The sequence below is a fragment of the Oncorhynchus gorbuscha genome, linkage group LG01 (genome assembly GCF_021184085.1).
Source record: "Oncorhynchus gorbuscha isolate QuinsamMale2020 ecotype Even-year linkage group LG01, OgorEven_v1.0, whole genome shotgun sequence".
NCBI classification, from domain to species: domain Eukaryota; kingdom Metazoa; phylum Chordata; class Actinopteri; order Salmoniformes; family Salmonidae; genus Oncorhynchus; species Oncorhynchus gorbuscha.
In genome coordinates, this window is record NC_060173.1 from 51660774 (window position 1) to 51688616 (window position 27843).

General features: G+C 45.9%; 1 protein-coding gene across 1 annotated transcript in view; it reads right to left on the minus strand.

The window, feature by feature from the left end:
• LOC124044864 (pleckstrin homology domain-containing family A member 7-like) overlaps positions 1–27843 on the minus strand; it is a 170760-nt gene that overhangs the window by 21320 nt on the left and 121597 nt on the right. Inside the window, exons 9-13 of the mRNA XM_046364157.1 lie at positions 20505–20686; positions 13073–13639; positions 12027–12537; positions 11811–11894; positions 5544–5597 (exon numbers count right to left, since the gene is read on the minus strand). Coding sequence (XP_046220113.1) covers positions 5544–5597; positions 11811–11894; positions 12027–12537; positions 13073–13639; positions 20505–20686 — 1398 coding nt within the window. The remainder of the gene's footprint in view (positions 1–5543; positions 5598–11810; positions 11895–12026; positions 12538–13072; positions 13640–20504; positions 20687–27843) is intronic.

Genomic DNA, 27843 nt, shown 5'->3' on the forward strand with positions numbered 1-27843 from the left:
ATTTTAAAACAAAAATGGAATGAGACACTGCTTAGGCTACTCCTTACAATACTCCCAGTGTTGGAAATACATAAATTGTACAGATATATATTTTTGGGTATTCCTAGAGTATATTCTGAACCAACTGGGTTTAGGGTAAACATGCTGCGTTGTACTGGGGATATATCAAGGAGATATGTTTGACAGATCAACAGGAGGATGGTGCAACCGGCTAGCTTTTCAACCCCGGAACCAACCACAGCCACCACAGCACACGCACTGCAGCGCCATCCCAGGCCAGGACCACCAATCACATCACAAAGGAGCCGAGAGTCAGGGGTTACAGAGGGGTCAATGCCAAGCCAGTGGCCACACACAGCCATGGACACAGAAAGTGTTTTTAAGCGATGGGATGGTCTCCCTCGTAAACATGTATACATACACTCTCATGCACGCGCACACATACGCACACACACACACACACGCACACACACACACAGTGTGTCCACAGTTCTTACGTTCCATAGTGGCCCGAGAGGCCCGGCGGTGCAGTGCAGTAGCACACTGTGAGCCGTGAGGATGAACGGCTCTAAACTTTTGATCTGCGTCAAATAGAGATGGAGAGCCACTGTTACAAAATGGCTGCCATTCGCTGAGCAAGTTAGCAATTTGACCATTCATTAGAACATACTCGTTTGTATACCAACTGTTACGTCATATAAAAATTGTAAAAAATTACCCCTTTTGTTTCACCGATTTCGTGGTATCCGATTGGTAGTTACAATTTTGTCTCGTCGCTGCAACTCCCGTACGGAGAGGCGAGTGCCGTGCGTCCTCCGAAACACGACCCAACCAAGCCGCACTGCTTCTTGACACAATGCCGGCTTAACCCGGAAGCCAGCCACACCAATGTGTCGGAGGAAGCACCATGCACCTGGCGACCGTGTCAGCGTGCGCTGCATCCCTGCCGGCCAAACCCTAGCCTACCCTGGACGACGCTGGGATATTGTGCGCCGCCCCATGGGTCTCCTGGTCGCGGCCGGATGTGACAGAGCCTGGACTGAAACCAAAAATCTCTAGTGGCACAGCTAGCGATGCAGTGCCTTAGACCACTGCACCACTCAGGAAGCCCTATGTCATATTTACAACAGTACCGAGTCAGCATTATGGTGGTGTTGTGCATGGGCGGATTGGCCGTCTGGCAAATCTGGCCAATGACAGAAGGGCCGGACCATCTTATTTGGGTTGGCTGGTCGAAATTGACAAAAATAAAATAACAAATATGACACACAGTCCATTCGGGGAAAGTATTCAAATCCCATGACTTTTTACACATATTGTTATGTTACAGTCTTATTCTCAAATTGATTACATCGTTTTTTCCCCCCTCCCTCAATCTACACACCCCACAATGACCAAGCAAATACAGTTTTTTAGAAAGTTTTGCAAATGTATTAAAAATGTAAAACTGAAATATCAAATTTACATAAGTATTCAGACTCTATACTCAGTACTTTGTTGAACCACCTTTGGCAGCGATTACGGCCTCGAATCTTCTTGGGTATGACGCTACAAGCTTGCCACACCTGTATTTGGGGAGTTTCTCCCATTCTTCTCTGTAGATCCTCTCAAGCTCTGTCGGGTTGGATCGGGAGCACCTCTGCACAGCTTTTTTCAGGTCTCTCTTGAGATGTTGGATGTCGGGTTCAAGTCCGGTCTCTGGCTGGGCCACTCAAGGACATTCTGAGACTTGTCCCGAAGCCACTCCCTGCGTTGTCTTGGCAGTGTACTTAGGGTTGTTGTCCTGTTGGAAGGTGAACCTTTACCCCAGTCTGAGGTCCTGAGCACTCTGGAGCAGGTTATCATCAAGGATCTCGCTGTACCTTGCTCCATTCATCCTTCAATCAATCCTGACTAGTCTCCCAGTCCCTGCCACTGAAAAACATTGCCACAGCACGATGCTGCCACCACCATGCTTCACTGTAGGGATGGTGCCAGGTTTCCTTCAGACGTGACGCTTGGCATTCAGATCAAAGAGTTCAATCTTGGTTTCATCAGAATAAGGAATCTGGTTTCTCATGGTCAGTTTTTAGGTGCCTTTTGGCAAACTTCAAGTGGGCTGTCATGTGCCTTTTACTGAGGACTGGCTTCCGTCTGGCTACTCTAACACAAAGGCCTGATTGGTGGAGTGCTGCAGAGATGGTTGTCCTTCTGGAAGGTTCTCCCATCTCCACAGAGAAACACTGGATCTCTGTCAAAGTGACCATTGGGTTCTTGGTCACCTCTCTAACCAAGGACCTTCTCAACCGTTTGCTTAGTTTGGCCTGGCGGCCAGCTCTAGAAATCGTCTTGGTGGTTCCAAACTTCTTCCATTTAAGAATGAAAGAGGCCACTGTGTTCTAGGGGATCTTCAATAATGCAGAAATGTTTTGGTACCCTTCCGCATATCTGTGACTCGACAAAATTCTCTTCGGACAATTCCTTCGACCTCGTGGCTTAGTTTTTGCTCTCGCACGCACAGTCAACTGTGGGATATTATATAGACAGGTGCACTGCAATCAAGTTATAGAAGCATCTCAAGGATGATCAATGGAAACAGGATGCACCGGAGCTCAAATTCAAGTCTCATAGCAAAGGGTCTGAATACACTGCTCACAAGGATAAAGGGAACACTAAAATAACACATCCTAGATCTGAATGAATGAAATATTCTTATTAGGTATTCTTTACATAGTTGAATGTGCTGAAAACAAAATCGCACAAAAATTATCGATGGAAGGAACTGCTGACACACTCCAGCCACATGAGGTCTAGCATTGTCTTGCATTAGGAGGAACCCAGGGCCAACCGCACCAGCATATGGTCTCAAGGGGTCTGAGGATCTCATCTCAGTACCTAATGGCTGTCAGGCTACCTCTGGCGAGCACATGGAGGGCTGTTCGGCCCCCCAAAGAAATGCCACCCCACACCATGACTGACCCACCGCCAAACCGGTCATTCTGGAGGATGTTGCAGGCAGCAGAACATTCTCCATGGTGTCTCCAGACTCTGTCACGTGCTCAGTGTGAACCTGCTTTCATCTGTGAAGAGCACAGGGCGCCAGTGGCGAATTTGCCAATCTTGGTGTTTTCTGGCAAATGCCAAACATCCTGCCCGGTGTTGGGCTGTAAGCACAACCCTCACCTGTGGACGTCGGGCCTTCATACCACCCTCATGGAGTCTGTTTCTGACCATTTGAGCAGACACATGCACATTTGTGGCCTGCTGGAGGTCATTTTGCAGGGCTCTGGCAGTGCTCCTCCTGCTTCTCCTTGCACAAAGGCAAAGGTAGCGGTCCTGCTGCTGGGTTGTTGCCCTCCTACGGCCTCCTCCACGTCTCCTGATGTACTGGCCTGTCTCCTGATAGCGCCTCCATGCTCTGGACACTACGCTGACAGACACAGCAAACCTTCTTGCCACAGCTCGCATTGATGTTCCATCCTGGATGAGCTGCACTACCTGAGCCACTTGTGTGGGTTGTAGACTCCGTCTCATGCTACCACTAGAGTGAAAGCACCGCCAGCATTCAAAAGTGACCAAAACATCAGCCAGGAAGCATAGGAACTGAGAAGTGGTCTGGTCACCACCTGCAGAACTACTCCTTTATTGGGGGTGTCTTGCTAATTGCCTATAATTTCCACCTGTTGTCTATTCCATTTGCACAACAGCATGTGAAATGTATTGTCAATCAGTGTTGCTTCCTAAGTGGACAGTTTGATTTCACAGAAGTGTGATTGACTTGGAGTTACATTGTGTTGATTAAGTGTTCCCTTTATTTTTTTGAGCAGTGTACTTATGTAAATAAGGTACTTCTATTTATATTTTAGAAATTTGCTCAAATTTAAACCCGTTTTCACTTTGTCATTATGTGGTATTGTGTAGATTGATGAGGGGAAGAAAATTATTTAATACATTTTAGAACAAGGCTGTAACGTAACAAAATGTGGAAAAGGGAAGGGGTCTGAATACTTTCCGAATGCACTTTATGTACAGTGCCTTCATTACCCATTTTGTTGTTACAACCTGAAATGGATGTTTTTTAACCATCTACACACAATACCCCATAATGACAAAGTGAAAACAAGTTTTGAAGAAATTGTAGTTAATTTATTGAAAAATAAATTCAGAAATATCATATTTACATAATTATTCACACCCCTGAGTCAACATGTGCGAATCACCTTCGGCAGCGAATCGCGAATCACCTTCGGCAGCGAATCAACTTCGGCAGCGAATCAACTTCGGCAGCGAATCAACTTCGGCAGCGAATCAACTTCGGCAGCGAATCAACTTCGGCAGCGAATCAACTTCGGCAGCGAATCAACTTCGGCAGCGAATCAACTTCGGCAGTGATTACAGCTTTCTGGGTAAGTCTTTAAGAGCTTTGCACACCTGAATTTTACAATAAAATTCCTCAAGCTCTGTCAAGTTGGTTGTTGCTCAATGGTAGACAGCGATTTAAGCCAAAACTGTAACTAGGCCACTCAGGAAATTCAATGTTGTCTTGGTAAGCAGCTCCAGCGTACACCGAGTACACAAAACATTAAGAACGCCTGCTCTTTCCATGGCATAGACTGACCAAGTGAAAGATATAATCCCTTATTGATGTCATTTGTTAAATACACTTCAAATCAGTGTAGATGAAGGGGAGGAGACAGGTTAAATAAGGATTTCAAAGCCTTGACACATTTGAGACATGGATTGTGTAAGTGCGCCATTCAAAGGGTGAATGTATAATATTTAAGTGCCTTTAAATGGGGTATGGCAGTCGGTGTCAGGCGCACCGGCTTGTGTAAAGAACTGCAACGCTGTGTCAAGAACGGTCCACCACCCAAAGGACATCCAGACAACTTGATACAACTGTGGAAAGCATTGTCGTCAAAATGAGCCAGCATCCCTGTGGAGCGCTTTTGACGCCTTGTAGAATCCATGCCCCCAACAAATTGAGGCTGTTCTGAGGGCAAAAGGGGGTGCAACTCAATAATAGGAAGGTGTTCCTAATGTTTTGTCACTCAGTGTGTTAACTTCTAGAGCCAAAATATCAATAAACTAGCAGCTAAGCATCACTGGGACCAGAAGACCAGGGGGCCAGGGGACCACACTGCCTGTGCTGGGACCAGCTACCTCTTACACTTATTCACGCATACATTTCTTTAAAACATCCCGTGCGCTTTGTTCTTTTACCAAGTTTGCCGTTTTGTTCATCCCCATTTATGCCGTGTCGTTCTCAGCTCTACCCTGAGATGCAGGGTGTGTGTTGGTCATCCAGCGAGTAGTGAGGGGAGTGTGTTAATGTTAGAGAGCTTTGGCCAGGCATTAGGCCTGGCTCCAGTGTGATGTTTCCCCTAGGTACAGATCCATGATTGGCTTCGCCTCCACCAATCCTAACCTTAACCATTTGTAGGGAAAAAAAAAATGCAAAACAGATCCAAGATCAGTGCCTAGGGGCAACTTCACCCTATTCTATTTGAGTAGGCCTACGAGAGAGAGAGACAGAGACAGAGAGAGCGAGAGAGAGTTCCCACCTTCAAGTCTAGATACTCCAGGTCTTTCTTCAGTTGCATGTACGTATCGTCAACCTTCGGGCAGAGTGGAGAGATAAAGAAGAGTCAATCACAGCTTTACGGCATTACAGTATGGAAGCACACAGGATTTTGACAGGTATACGCTTCCATATTATAGATCTAACTGTATAGTGGATATTAGTTGCCAAATGAATCACTGATAATACATATGATTATATGGCGCTACTCATTAACGGCAAATCTACCATGATGTGTTATAATAATTACTTGTCCGTTCTACTATAATCATCTATAATGATCCATAATGGATTAGGAATTAAGGGTGAGATGATCGTAAGCCTAATGTCAAGAATATGCTTTTGGAGGATTGCCATCCGTTAGGCTCGTTATAAGATGAGTAAAATATCAAAATGGGGAAAACGTTCATGTTGTCATCCAAAGCACGCACGCACGCACGCACGCACGCACGCACGCACGCACGCACACACAGGAAAACTGTACGTATTGGCACATTTGATTTATTATGAGCTTCTCAATGTTATAACCCCAGAGGCAAGACGTGCACATACAAAATGGAAGCACACTACAAGCAGCCGCTCCAAGATCACAAGCCCAAAAACGTTGCCACTTTGAAGCCAACTAGCAACATCTCAGCCAAACAAACTTAAAAAATAAAACACTAACCAAAATATAGTCGTTGCATAAGTATTCAGCCTAAATTAGATCAGGAGTCAAATTAGGCTGAACAAATCACATAAGTTAGATAGTTATTCAAAAATCATGCCCACCGTTATTAGTCTAAGTCCTCCTCTGTCCCCCATACAGACAACATCTGTAAGATTCCTCAGTCAAGTTTTGAATTTCAAGCGCAGATTCAACTACAAACGACCAGGGAGCTTTTCAAAAGCCTCATAAAGAAGGGCGCTGATTGGTAGATTGGGTAACAATAACAAAATCAGACATGAAGTTATTCATTATGCTGTGGATTATACTGTATATTAAAACCACCCAGACACATATCAGAGCCACGGCCGTCGTTCTGAACTGAGCAACAGGACAGGAATGAAACTGCTCAGGGATGTTACCATCAGGACAACGGTGATTTTAAAACAAGCTACACAGTTCAATGTCTGAGATGGTAGAAAACTGAGGATGGATCAACAACATTGAAGTGATTCCACAACGATTACCTAAATAACAGCGTGGAATGAAGAACACAAATATACAGAATGAAAATGCCAAAAAACACGCATCTTGTACACAAAGGCACTAAAGTAATACTGCAAAAAAACACAGCAAATGAACTTTTTTGGCTTAAATGCAAAGCCTTATTTTTGGTGCAAGTCCAACACATCGGAGTAACTATCTCCTTATGTTCAAGCATGGTGGTGGCTGCATCATGGTATGGGTATGCTTGACATCAGCAAATACTGGGAGTTTTTCCAGGATAAAAGGAAACAGAATGGAGCTAAGCACAGGCAAAATCCTAGAGGAAAACCTGCTTTAGTCTTCTTTACAACCTACAAACACAAGGCCAAATCTACACTGGAGTGGCTTACCAAGAAGACAGTGGATTTCCCTGAGTAGCCAAATTACAGTTTTGACTTAAATCTGCTTGGAAATCTATGGCAAGACTTGAAAATGGTTGTCTAGCCATGATCCCAAAACATCTTAACAGAGCTTGAGGAATTTTTAAAAGAATAAAAGGGCAAATATTGCACAATACAGGTGCAATATTACCCAAAAAAAGAATCACAGCTGTAACCGACGCCAAAGGTGTTTCTAACATGTGTTGACTCAGGGAGCTGTATACTTATGCAAACACTATACTTTAGTTATTTCATTTCTATTAATATTTAAAATACTTTTTCTTGCACTGTAGACATTAGACTATTTTGAATCGATTGTTAATTAACAAAAAAAAAAGAAGAAAAAAGACAATTCAATTTTGATCCCACTTTGTAACACAATAAAATGTGAAGAAACCCAAAGGGTCTGAATACCTTTGCAAGGCACCGTAGATGAATGAGTGTCATTTCTGCGTGCGTATATGATTCATTTCTTTGCTACTGTGGATACAGTGTTTTATAAGCTAATTTGGGCTGGGCATCTTGAAGATGCAAGACACTATAATAATGAAACAAATCAAAAAGCATAGAAAGGGACTATGGGGGGCAGCCAGCACAGGCCAACGCTCACAAACAGCCATGCCCAGGTTGAGCTCACATTGGTGGGGTAAAGAAGACCAGGCGCACTGGGGGCCCCCACCTGGCTGCTGCTGCCGTGGCCCATGGGGCCTAGGAAGGGCCCCAGATAAGAAGGGCCGGAGGAGAAGAGAGGGTTCTTTTTGGTGGTGAGGAAGTGGGGGCCAGAAGGGCTGTAGTTGAAGTGCTGCAGCTGGGTTAGCGTGTGGTGGCGAGCGGCGGCCATCTTTGCCTGATGCCTCCGGAGCTGAATGAGCAGGAGGGTGAGCTCCTCAGGCTGCGTGTGTAACAGTAGTGTGTCCCTCGGGGGACAGATGGGAGGAAATGGGGGAATTAACTCAACACCCCAACACAGAGAGAGCGCTCAACGGTTAGCAAAGATACTCAGAGCTGTATAGAATCTATATAGTTAGGTTGAACTGTCGGTCATGTTAGCACCAAAAGTTCAATGCCATTTACATTCAAACAAAGAAATCTTACTGGAACGCTAGGGAAAGTGGAGACATCACAAAAGTCTAACTGTAAATAGTAGTGGAGACACCAGTTTTGGAGGCAGTGTTACGCTTGCTAGCAAAGAAAGCCGTACAGTAGCTAACTAGCTAAAATGTTTCGCCCCACAGATAGCCAGGCTAAAGTTATTTAGAGCTAGTTAGTTAGTAAAAGGGTGCAGGAGTGGTGGCTAAAGTAACACTTGTGTCAATAACATGACAAAAAAACATGTGCTTCCAGTTGTTTTGACATTTGACAGATTAGGACGCAATCCAAGTGTTTTCTTGTCTTGGAACTTTTGATACCAACACGGCAGCCATTCAAATATCTGTATCTACACTGAACAAAAAAATAACGCAAAATGTAAAGTGTTGGTTCCATGTTTCAAGAGCTGAAATAAAAGATCCTAGAAATGTTCCATATGCAAAAAAGCTTAACTCTCTCAAATTTTGTGCAATTTTTTTTAACATACCTGTTAGTGAGCATTTCTCATTTGCCAAGATAATCCATCCACCTGACAGGTGTGGCATATCAAAAAGCTGATTCAACAGCGTGCTCATTACACAGGTGCACCTTGGGCTGGGGACAAAAAAAGGGCCACTAAAATGTGCCGTTTTGTCACACAACACAATGCCACAGATGTCTCAAGTTTTGAGGGAGCGTGCAGATGGCATGATGACTGCCGGAATGTCCACCAGAACCTTTCCCCAGAAAATTGAATTGAGAATTTCTATAGCATAAGCCGCCTCTAACGTAGTTTTAGAAAATTTGGCATTACGTCCTCACAACCGTAGACCATGTGTAACCACGCCAGCCCAGGAACTCCACATCTGGCTTCTTTACCTGCGGGATCGTTTGAGACCAGCCACCCGGGCAGCTGACGAAACTATGGGTTTGCACAACCAAAGAATGTCTGCACAAACTGTCAGAAACAGTCTCAGGTAAGCTCATCTGCGTGCTCGTCGTCCTCAGCAAGGGCTTGACCTGACTGCAGTTCGGCATCCTAACCGACTTCACATGGCAAATGCTCACCTTCGATGGCCACTGGCACGCTGGAGAAGTGTGCTCTTCACGGATGGATCCCAGTTTCAACTGTACTGGGCAGAAGGCGTCGTGTTGGCGAGCACTTTGCTGACGTCAAAGTTGTGAACAGAGTGCCCTATGGTGGCAGTGGGGTTATGGTATGGGCAGGCAAAAGCTATAGACAACGAACACAATTGCATTTTATTGACGGCAATTTAAATGCAGAGATACTGTGACGAGATCCTGGAGGCCCATTGTCGTGCCATTCATCCATCGCCATCACCTAATGTTTCAGCATGATAATGCACAGCCCCATGTCGCAAGACACTGTATATAATTACTGGAAGATGAAAATGTCCCAGTTCTTCCATGGCCTGCATACTCACCAGACATGTCACCCATTGAGCATGTTTGGGATGCTCTGGATCGAAGTGTACAGCAGCGTGTTCCAGTTCCAGTAACTTCGCACAGCCATTGAAGAGGAGTGGGACAATATTCCACAGGCCCCAATCAGCCCGATCAACTCTATGCGAAGGAGATGTGTCGTACAACACGACACAAATGGCGGTCACACCAGATACAAACTGGATTTGTGATCCACGCCCCTATCTATTTTTTTTTAAAGGTATTGACTTTTAACCAATTTTGTTACATTACAGCCTTATTCTAAAATATATTAAATGAATGTTTTTCCTCAAAATCTATACACAATAACGACAAAGCGAAAACAGGTTTAGACATTTTTGCTATTTTATAAAACATTTTTAAACAGAAATACCTTATTTACATAAGTATTCAGATCCTTTGCTATGAGATTCAAAATTCAGCTCAGGTGCATCCTGTTTCCATTGATCATCCTTGAGATGTTTCTACAACTGGATTGGAGTCCACCTGTGGTAAATTCAATTGATTGGACATGATTTGGAAAGACACACCTGTCTATATAAGGTCCCACAGTTGACAGAGCATGTCAGAGCAAAAACCAAGACATGAGGTCGAAGGAATTGTCTGTAGAGCGCAGACACAGGATTGTGTCGAGGCACAGATCTGTGGAAAGGTACCAAAACATGTCTGCAGCATTGAAAGTCCCCAAGAACACAGTGGCCTCCATCATTCTTAAATGGAATAAGTTTGGAACCACCAAGACTCTTCCAAGAGCTGGCCACACCTTTGGCAGTGATTACAGCCTTTGGTCTTCTTGGGTATGATGCTACAAGCTTGGCACACCTGAATTTGGGGAGTTGACTAGTCTCCCAGCCAAACTGAGCAATCGAGGGAGAAGGGCCCTTAGTCAGGGAGGTGACCAAGAAACAAAAGAGCAGCATATGTATTCTGTGGAGACAGGAGAACCTTCCAGAAGGACAACAATCTCTGCAGCACTCCACCAATCAGGCCTTTATTGTAGAGTGGCCAGACGGAAGCCACTCCTCAGTAAAAGGCCCATGAGACAGCCCGCTTGAAGTTTGCCAAAAGGCACCTAAAGGACTCTCAGACCATGAGAAACATGATTCTCTGGTATGATGAAACCAAGATTGAACTCTTTGGCCTGAAACCTGCCCCCATCCCTACAGTGAAGCATGGTGATGGCAGCTTCATGCTGTGGCAATGTTTTTCAACAACAGATTCTGGGAGACTAGTCAGGATCGAGGGAAAGATGAGCAGAGCAAGGTACAGAGAGATCCTTGATGAAAACCTGGTCCAGAGTGCTTAGGACCTCAGACTGGGGCAAAGGTTCACCTCCCAACAGAACAACGAAGCACACAGCCAAGACAATGCAGCAGTGACTTTGGGACAAGTCTATAAATCGCCTTGAGTGGCCCAGCCAGAGCCCGGACTTGAACCCGATCAAACATCTTTGGAGAAACCTGAAAATATCTGTGCAGCGATGCTCCCCATCCAACCTGACAGAGCTTGAGACGATCTGCAGAGAAGAATGTGAGAAACTCCCCAAATACAGGTGTGCCAAGCTTGTAGCGTCATACCAAAGAAGACTCGAGGCAGTAATCGCTGCCAAAGGCGTTTCAACAAAGTACTGACTAAAGGGTCTGAATACTAATGTAAATGGGATATTTCAGTGTTTTATTTTTAATACATATATATCTCTTAGTTATTATGGGGTATGATTTGTAGATTGATGAGCGAAAAAACAAACAATTTAATACATATTAGAATAAGGCTGTAACGTAACAAAATGGAGAAAGTCAAGGGGTCTGAATACTTTCCAAATGCACTGTATCTGTATTCCCAGTCATGTGAAATCCATAGATTAGGGCCTAATGAATTCATTTTAAATTGACTGATTTCCTTATATGAACTGTAACTCAGTAAAATCGTTACATGTCGTGTTTATATTTTTGTTCAGTGTATATCGGAAAGCTGAAATGTGTATGGAGCAGAATGTTGCTGATTCACATCCCATCCTTGTAAAGAAGTACTGTAAATTAAGCTCATTGGAAAGTGTCCAGGTTATTCAAGAAACACTGGATCTTTGACTTGATGTCGTCATCTAATACAACATGCTTGGCTTGTGACTGGGTGCGTGACTCCATACCGTTTTCCCGTGAAGGCTGGGCGCGCTGACCGTGTGTGTGATGTAGTTGGAGGGAGGCATGGACCGTCTCTCGATGGTGGCAGCCTGGCAAACACAACCCACACACACTGCAGTTAACAGTCTTAATCTGCCATTATTACCTCCGCAGAATACTGTCAGAAAAATGAACAGAAACCTGCCATGAAACATTCAAAGTTTCATTCCCCTTCGTCTTACCTTGAGTAGTTGAGACTTGGCTCTTCGTGGGGACCCAGCCACCGGCATGTCCAGTGCATCTCTCCCCCCCTGGGGCATTACCACCACCCGGTTAGCGGGTGTGTGGGGCCTCCGTGGCGGGGACAGGGCCCTGGAGCTCTGGGGGCCCGGTGGGAGGATATCGGAGGGGTCTGGGGGCACCGACACACAGCGGGGAACCTCAGAACTGGGTCGCGGGGCCGAGGGGGGCACCGTGGAGGGGGGCCTGGGCCCGAAGGGATAGTCCGGGGCAGGTGTGTAGAGGGGGGCAGTGGGACTGCCGTGGCGGAACTGGTGGCGCTGCTGCCACTCGTAGAGCTGCCACACGGTGCCAGGCCCACCGATTCCACCCCCGTCCCTGGCGCCGGTACCCTGGGGGTCTGAGGGTCCGAGTCGGAAGTGGCTGAGGCGGTCCTGTGCGTATTTGTACTCCCCTTGGCGCGCGGCGGTCGGGGGGCTGTGACGGGGGAGGGTGCCCCCTCTTGAGGAGGGGCTATGGGAGAGAGAACACGGAAGAGGCCGGAGGTCAGACATAAGCAAGGCTGTGAACTTTGTATCATTGTGTTGCTGATATACATTTGACTGGCTTAGCAGGGTCAGAGTATTGTGCTGAACGTAAACCTTAATGTTTTGAGCGACTCTATGCTTACATTATTCCAAGAACCCCACTAGAGGGAGATGTTGGCTATGACCCCCATGATGTACTTGCAGTATATCAACCATACCTAAACACTGAAACCGCTTACTTAGTAGAATGTGTGTGTGTGATAAAGTATGTGTTTGAATATGCATCACAATAAACATATGAGAGTGTGAATGCTCATGCTGTGCACGTGTAAAGTTGTATTAGTAATAGAGCATGTACGGGATACATATGGTACTCATTGTCTAACGAAATGCTTATAAGAGTAGGCCAATGTGTTTGAACTCAAGATATGAGTGTCTATGTGTTTGTAATTATATGCTATTTGAATGCACAGTGATAACCTAGACGAGTGGTGGTGTGACCTGTGAACCGTGACCTTTACCCTTTGTGCTCGGCCTTCTGCACCTTGACCCAGTGCTCCACCTGCTCCAGGGCGCTCCTCCTCTGCACCTGCCTTTGAGTGTCAACCACCTGGGGGGTCAGCGTGGCCCTCTGGTATGTCCCCGTCCCCATCCCGTTGGGTTCTGGAGTGGGTGTCCCGTTCCTCAGACAGGCCCCGGGGGGCAGGGTGAAGGCGCCGCGCGACGGGGCGCGCGATGGCACCCTGGACGGGGGCGCGGATGTGGGTGCGGAGGTGGAGTCAGGAGTTAGGGAGGGAAGGGGAGGGAGACTGTTTGGAGGGACGGCGTCCATTTCAATTTCCACGCTTCCGCCACCGAGGGAAGGAATCTTGGAAGTGATGGGATTGAGTGGGTCGTTCCGGAAGCTACGGCGCTCCTCGGTTTCTCGGATATCAGCAGGTTCGAGGACCACTCCATCGCTATGGAGATGGGGGTCGGCTCGGGGTTCGCGTGAGGTCTTTGTGTAGTTGTCGACGTGGTTGGTTTGGGGGAACCCCTTGCGTTCCGACGTATTGGGCATTTCCGATTTCTCCGATGTTTCCGACGGCCTAGGAGAGGAACAGAACGGGAGATGGTTTGGCTCCATCTCAACACATAGGAACAGCAGAATTATTGACATTTGCCATTGTATGAGGACAGTAATTGGGTTGCAAAATTCCCAGTAACTTTCCCACTTATTTTGTTTCCACATTTTTCATACCTCTAACCTCTCACAGCAGTTAATGTTAGATGTTACTTTTTGTAATTTACTAGAGAATCATTATTTCATCCCTTCATATCGCCAATCGCAACCAAGTGAGGTGTTAACATTAGCATAGCCTTACGTGAATGAAGGGCCCGTCAAAATAGGATAAAGGAACATAGCCTCAGCTACAGGGAAAGTCGGGGCTAATTCCATCTAAATGAAGAGAGAACTGCCACTAAAAATAGCTCAGGGTGTCTAATGTACTGGCGGCAATGAGCAGTCATACTTGCGACGATGGACACAATCACTTCCCTCCGATGATATGAGCTTCTCATTCATCAAACACAGCGCTCCAGGACCGTTTAGTCATAAGAGCCACAGTGAATTGGTTGGCTATAACACACATCCCGCACGCACACACACACACACACACACACACACACACACACACACACACACACACACACACACACACACACACACACACACACACACACACACACACACACACACACACACACACACACACACACACACACACACACACACACACACACACACACACACACAGTATGCAGCACACAGTGGGGTCATGAAGCGGCATGGCTCAATCTGATGGGTTCATACTTCTAAACATTTACATGAAAATCGTTGACATAGTTGTGCGTGATAGTACGCTACATGTTAGCTGCTCCCATCCCCAAAACCTGGCACACTTATTAGCCTTATGACAACAAGACCAGCTGGACATGATTATTTCCTGGGACAAACACTTGCATCTGCCAAATCCAAATGCTGATGCAGTTGGATGTGACTCAACACCTCGCCATGAAAGCGTCCTTAACAGAAGTGAAAAACTTTGAAATGTTGAATTACATTTGCTGCGATAGTCTGTTTCGACGGGAAATCAAAAACCATTGCAAACGAAGGTGAGCAATCTCTTTAATGAGGAGCTTCATGGAGTGTCTCTTGCAGACCGACACAAAGGCTACAGGGCTGTGATGTTCCCGGAGCGACGCTCCGCCACCTCTCAGAACGGTGCCTGTTCAGTGAAGGCTCCATCAAAGCTGAATCAAATGTCTCACAAGATCGCTTAATGATTATTTAGTATTCCACATGGGCCTCGCACACCGAATAGAACCGCATAATGTTACTGTTATTTGAATTGTGCATTCAGATGGCAGTAACAAACACTTGATTTGTTTGTAGGCTAAACGTGCAACGTTTTACATGCATTAGAATAATCATCCACTGCGTCACATATGCATTATATAAAGTCGAGCGTCGAGGACCAGCAGTGAACCTTTTTTTTCTCCTTAATCAACAGAAAGGCTTGACGCGAGGGGGGGCCTCAAACCCACGGTAACTGTTCCCCGAAGATTCAGTCGACTGCCTTTCCCGTATACCCCACCTGACAGTGATGATAATGGAGGAACATGACAGGTATATGAAAAGACCAGAAGGCTCTTCAACGGCGAAACAATAATAATGCCACACTGTACGATAAACTTAAACATTGTATAGAGCTCCTTTATCTGTGCTGAATCAGGAAAGGGCCTTCCCCAAACTGTTGCCACAAAGTTGGAAGCACAGAATTGTCTAGAATGTCATTGTATACTGTAGCATTAAGATTACCCTTCACTGGAACTAAGGGGCCTAGGCTGAATCATGAAAAACAGCCCCAGACCATTATTCCTCCTCCACCAAATTTTACAGTTGGCACTATGCATTCGGGCAGATAGCCGACTCCTGGCATCTGCCAAACCCAGATTTATCACTTCCGAGAACGCGTTGCCACTGCTCCAGAGTCCAATGGTGGCAAGCTTTACTCCAGCCAACGCTTGGCATTGCACATGGTGATCTTAGGCTTGTGTGCGGCTGCTCTTCCACAGAAAACCCATTTTATGAAGCTCCCGACAAACAGTTATTGGGCTGACGTTGCTTCCAGGTGCAATTTGTAACTCGGTAGTGAGTCTTGCAACTGTGGACATACAATTTCTATGCGCTTCAGCACTTCGCGGTCCCATTCTGTGAGCTTGTGTCGCCTACCACTTCGCTGCTGATGCTCCTAGACGTTTCCACTTCACAATAACAGCACTTACAGTTGACCAGGACAGATTTAGCAGGGCAGAAATTGGACTAACTGACTTGTTGGAATGAGAGTGCCACATTGAAAGTCACTGAGCTCTTCAGTAAGGCCATTCTACTGCCAAAGTCTGTCTATGGAGATTGCATGGCTGTGTACTCGATTTTATACTTCTGTCAGCAGCCGGTGTGGCTGAAATAGCTGAATCCACTAATTTGAAGGTGTGTCTACATACTTTGCATATATACTGAAAACGTGTCTTTTTAGCATTAGTAGCTAGTAGCCTAGTAAAGAATGTGTCATACAATATTGGCACACTACACGTGTGACAGATCAAGCCGAACAAAAGTAAACCTTCAATTTGGAGGTTTCAAATGTCCCTCAAGGGCCAAGTTGACCTATTTTATGAAGTGCCATTGGTTGGTGGATTTAATGTCTAAGATCTTTGATAGGCCGATGCAGAATTTGTTAGCGGAAATAATCTCTGCCAGCTGGTGCTGTTAGCATAGTGTGTCAGGTTATCTCATGGGAACAGCTAACATGTAGCATTGTATCACGTGCAACTTCGTCAACGATGATGCAGATTTTGAGACAGTTTAAGTTTAAACTTGTTTTAATGTTTCCAAGTATGAACCCAATATGTTTTCATTAATTCTGTGTATATCTTCTATATTTTATATCCCAATATTTATCACATTTGGCCCCTAGTTTTCAACGGACACAAAGCCTCTGACCACAGTTCCACAGGCACAGCTTGTTGTGAACATGGAGGCCTCGGTCTCTGTTCGTTCCTGTAGCGTAGTGAAGCGACCTGTCACACGCCTGCTATGTGTGTAGACCCACCTGGTCTGACAGGGAATCGGACTCCTACACAACACCACCGCTACCTGGGCCTCATCAATCTCTGCCTGATACACACTGCCTCGCTCTCTCTCACACACTCTTTCACTATCATTCTTGTCTGTCTCTGTCTCCGTCAGTCCGCCCGTGTGGGTCTGTCTGTCGATATGTGTCTGTCTGTCTGTCCATATGTGTCTGTCTGTCTGTCCATATGTGTCTGTCTGTCTGTCCATATGTGTCTGTCTGTCTGTCCATATGTGTCTGTCTGTCTGTCTGTCCATATGTGTCTGTCTGTCTGTCTGTCCATATGTGTCTGTCTGTCTGTCTGTCCATATGTGTCTGTCTGTCTGTCTGTCCATATGTGTCTGTCTGTCTGTCTGTCTGTCCATATGTGTCTGTCTGTCTGTCGATATCCAACTGACGCGGGTGGAAATCAGACGCGGGTGGAAATCAGACGCGGGTGGAAAACTAGGGGCAAAATGTGATAAATATTGGGACATAAAATATATAAGATATACACAGAATTAATGCAAACATATTGAGTTCATACTTGGAAACATTAAAACAAGTTTAAACTTAAACTGTCTCAAAATCTGCATCATCGTTGACGAAGTTGCACGTGATACAATGCTACATGTTAGCTGTTCCCATGAGATAACCTGACACACTATGCTAACAGCACCAGCTGGCAGAGATTATTTCTGCTAACAAATTCTGCATCGGCCTATCAAAGATCTTAGACATTAAATCCACCAACCAATGGCACTTCATAAAATAGGTCAACTTGGCCCTTGAGGGACATTTGAAACCTCCAAATTGAAGGTTCACTTTTGTTCGGCTTGATCTGTCACACGTGTAGTGTGCCAATATTGCATGACACATTTTATTACGAGGCTACTACCCAAAATACACGTTTTCACATATACAGTATATATGCAAAAGTATGTGGACACCCTTCAAATTAGTGGATTCGGCTATTTCAGGATGTCACCTTTCCAAAAAATCAGTTAGTCAAATTTCTGCCCTGCTAGAGCTGCCCCAGTCAACTGTAAGTGGTGTTATTGTGAGGTGGAAACGTCTAAGAGCATCAGAACGAAGTGGTAGGCCACACAGGCTCACAGAATGGGACCGCCGAGTGCTTAAGCGCATAAAAATCATCTGTCCTCAGTTGCAACACTCACTACCGAGTTCCAAATTGCGTATGGAAGCAACGTCAGCACAATAACTGTTTGTCGGGAGTGACTGTCTGTCCGTCAGTGTCTGTGTCTGCCCGTGTCCGTCTGTGCCTCTCTGTCCGTCCGTCTGCCTGTCTGTCCGTGTCTGTCTCTGCCTGTCAGACGGGTGGACAGCCCGTCTCTGCCTGTCGGACGGGTGGACAGCCCGTCTGGCCCGTCTGTGTCCGTCTCTGCCTGTCGGACGGGAGGACAGCCCGTCTGTGTCCGTCTCTGCCTGTCGGACGGGTGGACAGCCAGTCTGTGTCCGTCTCTGCCTGTCGGACGGGTGGACAGCCAGTCTGTGTCCGTCTCTGCCTGTCGGACGGGTGGACAGCCAGTCTGTGTCAGTCTCTGCCTGTCGGACGGGAGGACAGCCCGTCTGTGTCAGTCTCTGCCTGTCGGACGGGAGGACAGCCCGTCTGTGTCCGTCTCTGCCTGTCGGACGGGTGGACAGCCAGTCTGTGTCCGTCTCTGCCTGTCGGACGGGTGGACAGCCAGTCTGTGTCCGTCTCTGCCTGTCGGACGGGTGGACAGCCAGTCTGTGTCCGTCTCTGCCTGTCGGACGGATGGACAGCCCGTCTGTGCATTCACCCGTGTCCGTTTTGTCCGCCCGTGTCCGTTTTGTCCGCCCCTGTCCGTTTTGTCCGCCCGTGTCCGTTTTGTCCGCCCGTCTCTTTGTCTGTGTGTCCGTCCATCCCCGTCCGTCTATTATTCTCTCTAGTCTGTCCATCGCTTTTCCCACCATCACTCTCTTATTCCATCTCCCTGTTATTCACTTTCTCGCCATCCTTCTCACAGCATAGTTAGACATCTGTCATCAAGTCTGTGAAACTGTACTATTGTGTGTGTACGTGTGCGTGCGTGTGCCTGCACCAATGCAATCTGAGAGCAGGCTGAGTGGCATCATGGAGCAAGGCTGACACAGACACAGCATCACAATGCACTCTCTGCTGCAAGGTCACACAGGCATGCACAAGCACTCACACACACACACAAACCCAAATAGCCCTAGAGATTGCAGCTCTGTTTCTCAGCGCTGCCTATCAATGAGACTGACAGAATGGCAAACACAAGGAAACTCATCTCTCTCCCCAGACAGATATATTCAGACAGACACACACACACACACACACACACACACACACACACACACACACACACACACACACACACACACACACACACACACACACACACACACACACACACACACACACACACACACACACACACACACACACACACACACACACACACACACACACTTAAGAATTGCCACAGCTAAGTTACATGTACCATTCACAATACAACCTCGGTCAGATGGGTAATTGTCCAAAAAAATATAACCAACTGAACAGTCCCAAAAGTGCAAACTCAACCCACCCCTTCAATTTGTTAAAGCTAAATCAAGCAAACTGCCAATATTTCACATGTACATGACCCAGGTCCGGAGTGACAGGTTGACAGACAGGGGGTTTCGGTCCAAGGCAGCGTGAACATGGTGAACTATCCCCTTACGTACAGTAGCACGGCCAATCTGAGAATACACCTCTTCGCAAATCCTTTGGCTGTGTTTGAGAAGTGGATCATCTATTTGTCAACTAATTGCCACTTCATTGACTTTCGTTCAAAATAGAAAACAGACAATATCCATACGGTTGCCCGTGCAAACCACCCTTTTCTCCTGGACTTTACTATTGGGGGAGGGGGGGGGGGTGTGAAACGATGTCTCGAAAGGATGGGGGCATTGTCGGAAAGGTCGAAATAGGTTTCGACCCAGGCGTTTCATCAGCGTTGACATATCGACAGGGTATGGAACGCACTGACACGGCAACTAAATGACGAGAGATGACAAAAACGGTCTACGCACAGTAAGTGTTTCACTCCGTGGGGACGGAAACCTGTTGAGGTTTTGATTAGATGATCATGTGAATAACGGTCGGCCCCTCGGAAAAGAAAGCAGATATTCGGGGTCAATCGCGCAACTTTTTGATCTTTCCCCTTACTGTCAAATAAATATGCATTGGCTAATTCTAACGAGACGATGTTCACACCATGTGTGGACATTTTGGTACAAAACATTTCTGCCTTGTTTAATATTCTAGGATGACATGTTGGGTACAATTTCTCTTTGGGGTGGTAACTTAGAAAGAGCTGGTTGGATAAAGAGTCATTTCATGCTAATTATATGAATTTGTGCCTGTATGTAAATGCAAATTGGTTGTTATTTACAAATGTTATATTTCCAGCAATATAAGAGCAAAACATGAAAAAGGGCCATATGCGGTTTTAAAAAGTTGGCATGAATCACTTAACGAAGAAATAATGGCATATTTCACATTAAATTGAACACCCGAAATCCCACCAAAATGTCTGGATCCCATTCATTCCCCGTCTCTCATTGTTCATTCGCTATAATACAGTCAATATAAATCCATTATTTGATGGATAAATAAAATTATCAATAATAGTTGAGTATCTTACGCAGCCGTTAAGATCCCCCGGGATCCGAACCTTAACCATTGGCGGCGGTAATGCAAAACTGACCCAGGATCAGTGTCTAGGGCTAACTTCCGACATACACCTACCTCTTGAGGCTGTCGGTTTGGTTCTGCATCAGCGCCGCCTGGTTCATGGCCTTCACCCAGCCGTTCACGTCCTCCTGCGTGTCGGCGCTGAAGAAGTACGTCCGCATGCCGCCGTGCTCCGCCTGCGAGTCAATCACAGTGCTCCGGTTGTAAATGTACGAGCGCATGCCCGTGTGGTTGGCCTATGGGAGAGGAGAGAGGGAGAGTCAGACTGGAAAAAGAGTGATGGACGGGGTGTCTGGCCAATGGGATAGATAGCAAGGTTGGGGTCAACTGAGTTTTGAATTCAGTTATTTCAGGTGAATTCATATGTAATTCAAGAACAAAATAGGGTCTACTATGAACTGAATTGAGAACTGAATTGAGAACTGAATTGAGAACTGAATTGAGAACTGAATTGACCCCAACCATGAACGAGATGGATAGAGAAGTGTTGAACAATTAAGAGAAATAGGGACATCAACCAATGTCTTCCCATGGAGACAAACAAATTCAAGTCAGCCAATAGAAAGAAAGAAATAGAGAGTCAAATCAGCATTAGCCAATAGGAAAAGAGACCTATCTGTGTTGGCCAATAGAGAAACAGAGATACTAGCCAATAGAGACAAAAGCCTGCCAGCCAGCCAATAGAATAACAGAGAAAAGCGACAGAGTACTCTAGCCAATGGAGAAGGAGAGAGAGACATCCATACCGACCAATAGACACAGTAGCATGAGTGACAGAACAAGAATGAAAAAGGTCCAATTCAACCCACGACAGAGGGCAGTGTAAGCTAATCAACAAGCAAGCAAGCATAGAAGGAGCCATTGTGATAGAACTTCAACCATGACATTGCTATTTTCAACATGCTCGCGAATTGTTTGTACTGGGCCTATTGTATACTTGTTTATACATACTTGTCTTGTGCTGGTCTCTATGGGGCGTTCTGATTCCCCACACTTTTCCCCAAAGTGTGCACTTGCACACTTCCCATCATGGATTTAACAATGGTGGAACCCCCCCCCCCTAAAATCCACCCCTGGGGAGTACGCAAGTGCACACTTTGGGAGAAGGATAGAGAATCAGCACGCAGGCCAAGTCTCTATGGCCGAGTTAAGATTCTCCCAGCCTTCACCCCAGAAGTGTTCACTCGTTCACTCCCTCTCATACATTTACAAGCATTGGTTTGACGTAAGCATGGTTGGAGGGAGTTTCCACCATTTTCCTTCCACCAGCCCATTCCTTGGGGGGGGGGGGGGGGTCATTACTGGATTGTAGTCTATGAAGAAGCAACACCAATATTTCAAGAGGCCATTTTCGTTAGGTAGGAGACGGCTATCACTGGCACCGCAAAAAAAAGCAATTATCGAGGCAATCACTCATGCCATCATGTAACAAATGAGAGCCAATCTATATGGGGTGGATTCACTAGCAAACCAAGCTGAAGCAAACCGGCTGAAATGGAGAAGGACCGACCTGAATTTGTCCAATAAGAAACGCTCGTTTCCCTTTCTCCCGTTGCAAAACGTTTTGCTACAGTGTGTGCTAATGAATACACCCATGCCTTTTTGTCTTATCAGAGTCCAGATCCAACTAAAACCCAATAATGCCAAATGGCACCCGTTTCCCTATTAGTCCACTACTTCTGACCAGGGCCTTGGTCAAATGTAGTCAACTGTGTAGGGAACAGGGTGCCATTCAGGACTCATGGGTTTTAGTTGGATCTAGACAAAGCAAGGTAACAGATTGCCAAGCGGGTGTGAAATGGGTGTGATTTCTTCATTTGAGTGTTGGCATCTTTTTTTAATGATTTTGCCTGACTCGACGTTTGATACAAACATGGCTTTTCAAGTTGAGGCATGGGTGTTGTTCGTGGCGTGAAAACCCCTGCAACACCACACACACACACACACACACACACACACACACACACACACACACACACACACACACACACACACACACACACACACACACACACACACACACACACACACACACACACACACACACACACACACACACACACACACACGGCTGCTGAGGGGAGGACGGGCTCATAATAATAGCTGGAATGGAATACCACCAAACACATGGAAATCACATGTTTGATGTGTTGGATACCATTCCATTGATTCCGCTCCAGCCATTACTACGAGTCCGTTCTCACCAATGAAGGAGCCGCCGGCCGCCTGTGGTGTACATACATCCATGCACACAGACAGACCGTGCTCCTGCAGGATGACCGGGGTGTAACGTTAAGCCTCTTGGCCCCAAACAGAGGTTGGAGAAGGTCGGGCCAGAAGGCTGCCTCTACCCCCTGGGAAGGTCTTTAAATCTCCTCCCTGGCTGGCTTAAGGTTCGGCCTGTAGTGTACACTGTGGAACAGGGTGAAGTTGCCCCGAGACCTAGGATCAGCTTCCCCTAACCTTTAACCTTAACCATAGCTGGGGAAACGGACCGGAGATCAGCATCTACAGACAGCTTCACCTTATTCTGTACACTACAGTGTAGCAACAGAAGGCCCGACGTAGCTACTGGCAAGGCCACGCGCGTTGGGGGGGGGGCTCAGACTGCTGCTGTGTTAATCAGCTGTCTAATCTCCCCTCACTCACTCTCCAGCCTCTTCAGTGGTCTGGACAAGCTGCTCTCTAATACAGTTCTATATCATGGTCGGGTGTACGTGCACGCCATACACACGCGTGCACCCACCCCATCTATCAACCTATCCCAACAGCTACCCTGTCGCTGTAATTATCCAATACCTGCCCTGCCTTTTCAGACCAATGAAAGACAGTGCCTGGTCTCTTATAACATTCCTTACCACCGCCTCATAGCATTCCCGCTACAGGGAAGAGGCTGCGTGGGACATTCAAGTGCACTGTGTGACCACCACACCTCCGCAGAGAATGCACACTGCTCACCCTGGGCAAGTCTCCCTCCCACCCTCGGCTCTCCTGCTCAAAAATAGCCAGCCTGTACTCCCAGACAGGAAGGCTAACAATAGCAGCAGTCCTCTTATTCCTCTCCCCAGCCCCTCTCAGACACGCAGGCCTTTTTTTGTGTGTCCCGTCTATTCAAAGCCTTCTTATTGTGCTTTTCAGATAAGCCTGTGTGGGGGGGGGGGGGCTTATCCATTCCCTACACAGTGCACTACTTTTTTCACCAGAGCCCTATCAAAAGTAGTGTAGTATGTAGGGAATAGGGTGCCATTTGGGACGTAGCCCTGGCCTCCAAGCTGCGATAACACGGACCCCCGAACTCTCACGTGGAAATACTTTTACGGCAATAAACGCTCAGAATGAAGGCACGGCTCGCACGGTACCTTCTGGAATCCGCGATCTTTCTGCTTTGGGGAAACCATTGGCATAATGGAAATGGATATAGGAACTATATTCTGTATACCGAGTGTTGCTTAACGACTGTTGAAGGTTATTAGCCTGGTGCCAATTCTGGTTGTGCCGTCTTGACAACTCCTACTGCTCGACTATCCCCACAGGGTTCAATAAAAAAAAAAAAAAAACAGGAGTCAGCAAGACGGCACAAACAGAATTGGCACCAGGCTAATAACCTTCAACAGTCGTTAAGAAAGTTATTATACGGAATATTCACATCCTCGAGCAAGACGGCACAAACACTTGTTAAGCACCTTGAAATTCATCCCCTGCGAGAAATGTGCTCTATAAACAAACGTTTCATTTGAAACCGATCCGGGACCAGGCTAGAAGGTTCGAAGTGCATTCCAAAATAGACTGCGTAAGAGGTGAAAAAAAATGTTTATTCCACTTCAGTAAAATCAAATCGATCTACCTCCACGAGTGGCATGCTGGATATCAGACAAAGCAGAGTTCAGCCAACACACATAACCAGAGGCACGAGTGGCATGCTGGATATCAGACAAAGCAGAGTTCAGCCAACACACATAACCAGAGGCACGAGTGGCATGCTGGATATCAGACAAAGCAGAGTTCAGCCAACACACATAACCAGAGGCACGAGTGGCATGCTGGATATCAGACAAAGCAGAGTTCAGCCAACACACATAACCAGAGGCACGAGTGGCATGCTGGATATCAGACAAAGCAGAGTTCAGCCAACACACATAACCAGAGGCACGAGTGAATGAGATCATACAAGACAGATAAAATGGAGGGAAACCACAACCACGTCCAAAAAGGCACACCACTCTCAAAACATGCTCCAAACCATGACAAATATACACGGCGCTGTATATATTTAGCCTTTATGCAACCACACACTGAAGGTAAATGACATGGCAAAAGCAGTAACTCAGGTAAAGTTCAATAGGTTGAGAGGGCGGTACCTATTTATGAGTGGATGGTGCACTTGGGGTTTCAATTGGACGACCTCGCACACTCGCGGGGTCCCAGCGAGGCAGCCCACCAATAGGAACAAGAGAGGGAACAGAGTTCAGCGAATAGGGGAGAAGGTTACCAGCCTTATATCTAGATTGGTTGGCTCTACTGTGGAGGGGCGGGGTGGGAAAGTAAGGTTTTTAACCATGGGGAAACATTTTTGGGGGGATGAAGTAGTCAGACGAAAACCAAGTAGTACTAACTCACTGTGGTGAAAGGTTGCAGCATAAACAAACTAACCAGATGATATTATTATATAAAACACACACACACACACACACGCCACTCTAGAGAGACACTGGAGAGTGGTCCTGACAGGATTGGGTTACAGGTATCAGGTATCTTCCATGGCAGTAACAGAATCTCGGGTTCAGGGAGGCAGGAAACACAAGCTAGCCATTCTCTATTGACCCCTGCCTCTCCCTCCGCCCTCCGCCCTCACACACACACACACGCACACACACACACGCACTCAGATTGCACAAGAGTGCAGCGGCTCAAATATAACCCGTCTCTCTGATAAGGGCTTAAGAGTAGATTACCGAGCCATTCCACAGTCGAGCCTAAAATCGCCAGGCCAAATCTCCACTCTGCATTCAATTACATTTGGCTTGCAGTGTAACTGCAAACTGAGTCCATTTACGAGCCTTTCTCACTGCATCAGTAGAGTGAAAAGTTAACAACAGAAAACCCCACCAGATGAGGCAGAAACTACAATACGACAACTGGACAGCAGTGTTTCTAGGGTTGCCAAATTCCGGTAACTTTCCCCAAAATTTCCTAGGTTTTCCCGGAAAAGGATTCCTAATTTCCTGCTTATCCCCCCCTACTGATTACGGGCCAACTGGGACTACTGGGAAACCCTAGGAATTTATTTGGGGGGAAAGTTACCAGAACTTTGCAACCTTGCTGGGTAACACCAAGACTGTTTCGTTTCAGCCCAACACAAGCACACCGTGTTCAACTAAGGAAAGTGTGGTCCTGTGTAGCTCAGTTGGTAGAGCATGGCGCTTGTAACGCCAGGGTAGTGGGTTCGATCCCCGGGACCACCCATACGTAGAATGTATGCACACATGACTGTAAGTCGCTTTGGATAAAAGCGTCTGCTAAATGGCATATATTATTATTATTATATTGAAAGGGGTTCGGTGATTAGGAATAGAAGAGAGTAGAATCAGGTGTTCTTGTATTGGGCTAGAAACTATACGCAACCGTAGAACCACTGTCGAGAAAACACTGCCTTTTTAGGGTCCGGGTGGTCTGGTTAGGGAGGAAACATTGAATTAACATTGAAATAACATTGAATACATTTCATCAGCCAGAGGGGCGGAGATTGGAGGCATTACAGGGATTTTTCTGCCATTGAAATCCAAACCGTGTAAAAAATAAACAATTGCAGTGTAAAAACTGAAACGACTAAATGAAGATTAAGTCTGAAAAAAAGTATCTATACATTTTCTGAGAATATAATCTTTGAAAACTAACAATAACCAAAATAAAAGCTAAACAAAGCAGGGAGAATAGATTTTGTTATTATATTTGAGCGATAGAAACAGTTCAAAAGACATAAAATCGCACAAAAGACATAGCAAAAGACATAAAATCGCGGGAAATTCTCTTTAAAACTGCTACATTTTCTCTCAGCTCCATGGATAAATTTGTACAATTGCAGGAAATTGGAAATTGCAGGAAATTCTCCACACCGGCAAGATGGTGGCCACTGAAATGTTCACTAAAAGTCAGCCGTTCCGAAGGGGCCGGCCCCTGCCACGCCCACCACCTAAACCCCTTTTTGAACCAGGAAAAGAAACCCTACATTACTAGGAGACCGACTGGTTGTATCAGTCACTGACTGGTCTACATTATTACAACCAGCCAGGCCTACCGTCTGTCATACAGCCAATAGACTGAAACCTAAACCCCTATTGGCTCTGCATGACAACAGAGGCAAGGCTGTATATGTAGTGGTGAAAGGAAACATAACGGAACCACACTTGGCTTCCTGTGGGAATGAAACCACTAGCAGAGGACATTAGAGAAAGATGTGGGTAATCTAGAACCAACCACAGATATACAGCTCGCACCACAGTCTCTGTCACTTGTATACAGAGCCTTCAGAAATCATTCATAACCCTTTTACTTTTTTCCGCATTTTGTTGTGTTACAGCCTGAATTTAAAATGGGATTAAATTGAGATGTTTTGTCACTGACATTAGAACAGTTACAGTTTTAAGAATTTAATGGCTGTGATAGGATAAAACTGAGGATTGATAAACAACATTGTAAAAACAGAGTAAAAAGAAGCCTGTACAGAATAAAAATATTCCAAAACAAGTATCCTGTTTGCAACAAGGCACTAAAGTAATACTGCAAAAAAATGTGGCAAAGCAATTCACTTTCTGTCCTGAATACAAAGTGTTTTGTATTGGATTTGGGCCAAACATTACATTGCTGAGTATCACTCTCCATATTTTCAAGCATAGTGGTGGCTGCATCATGTTATGGGTATGCTTGTAATCTTAAGGACTGGGGAGTTTTTCAGGATAAAAAAAGAAACTGAATGGAACTAAGCACAGGCAAAATCCTAGAGGAAAACCTGGTTCAGTCTGCTTTCCACCAGACACTGGGAGATTAATTCACCTTTCAGCAGGACAATAACCATAAACACAAAGTTAAATCTACACCGAATTTGTTTTTTAAGAAGAGTGACAGTTACAATTTCGACAAAAATCTACTTGACAATCTATGGCAAGACCTGAAAATGGTAGTCTGGCAATGATCAACAACCTATTTGACAGAGCTACAACAATTCTGAAACGAATAAACGGCAAATTCTGCACAATCCAGGTGTGGAAAGCTCTTAGAAACCTACCCAGAAAGACTCACATCTGTAATTACTGCCAAAGCTGATTCTAACATGGATTGATTCTTTTTTTTAATACAAATGTTAGAATTTTTCTTCCACTTCGACAGAATAGTTTGT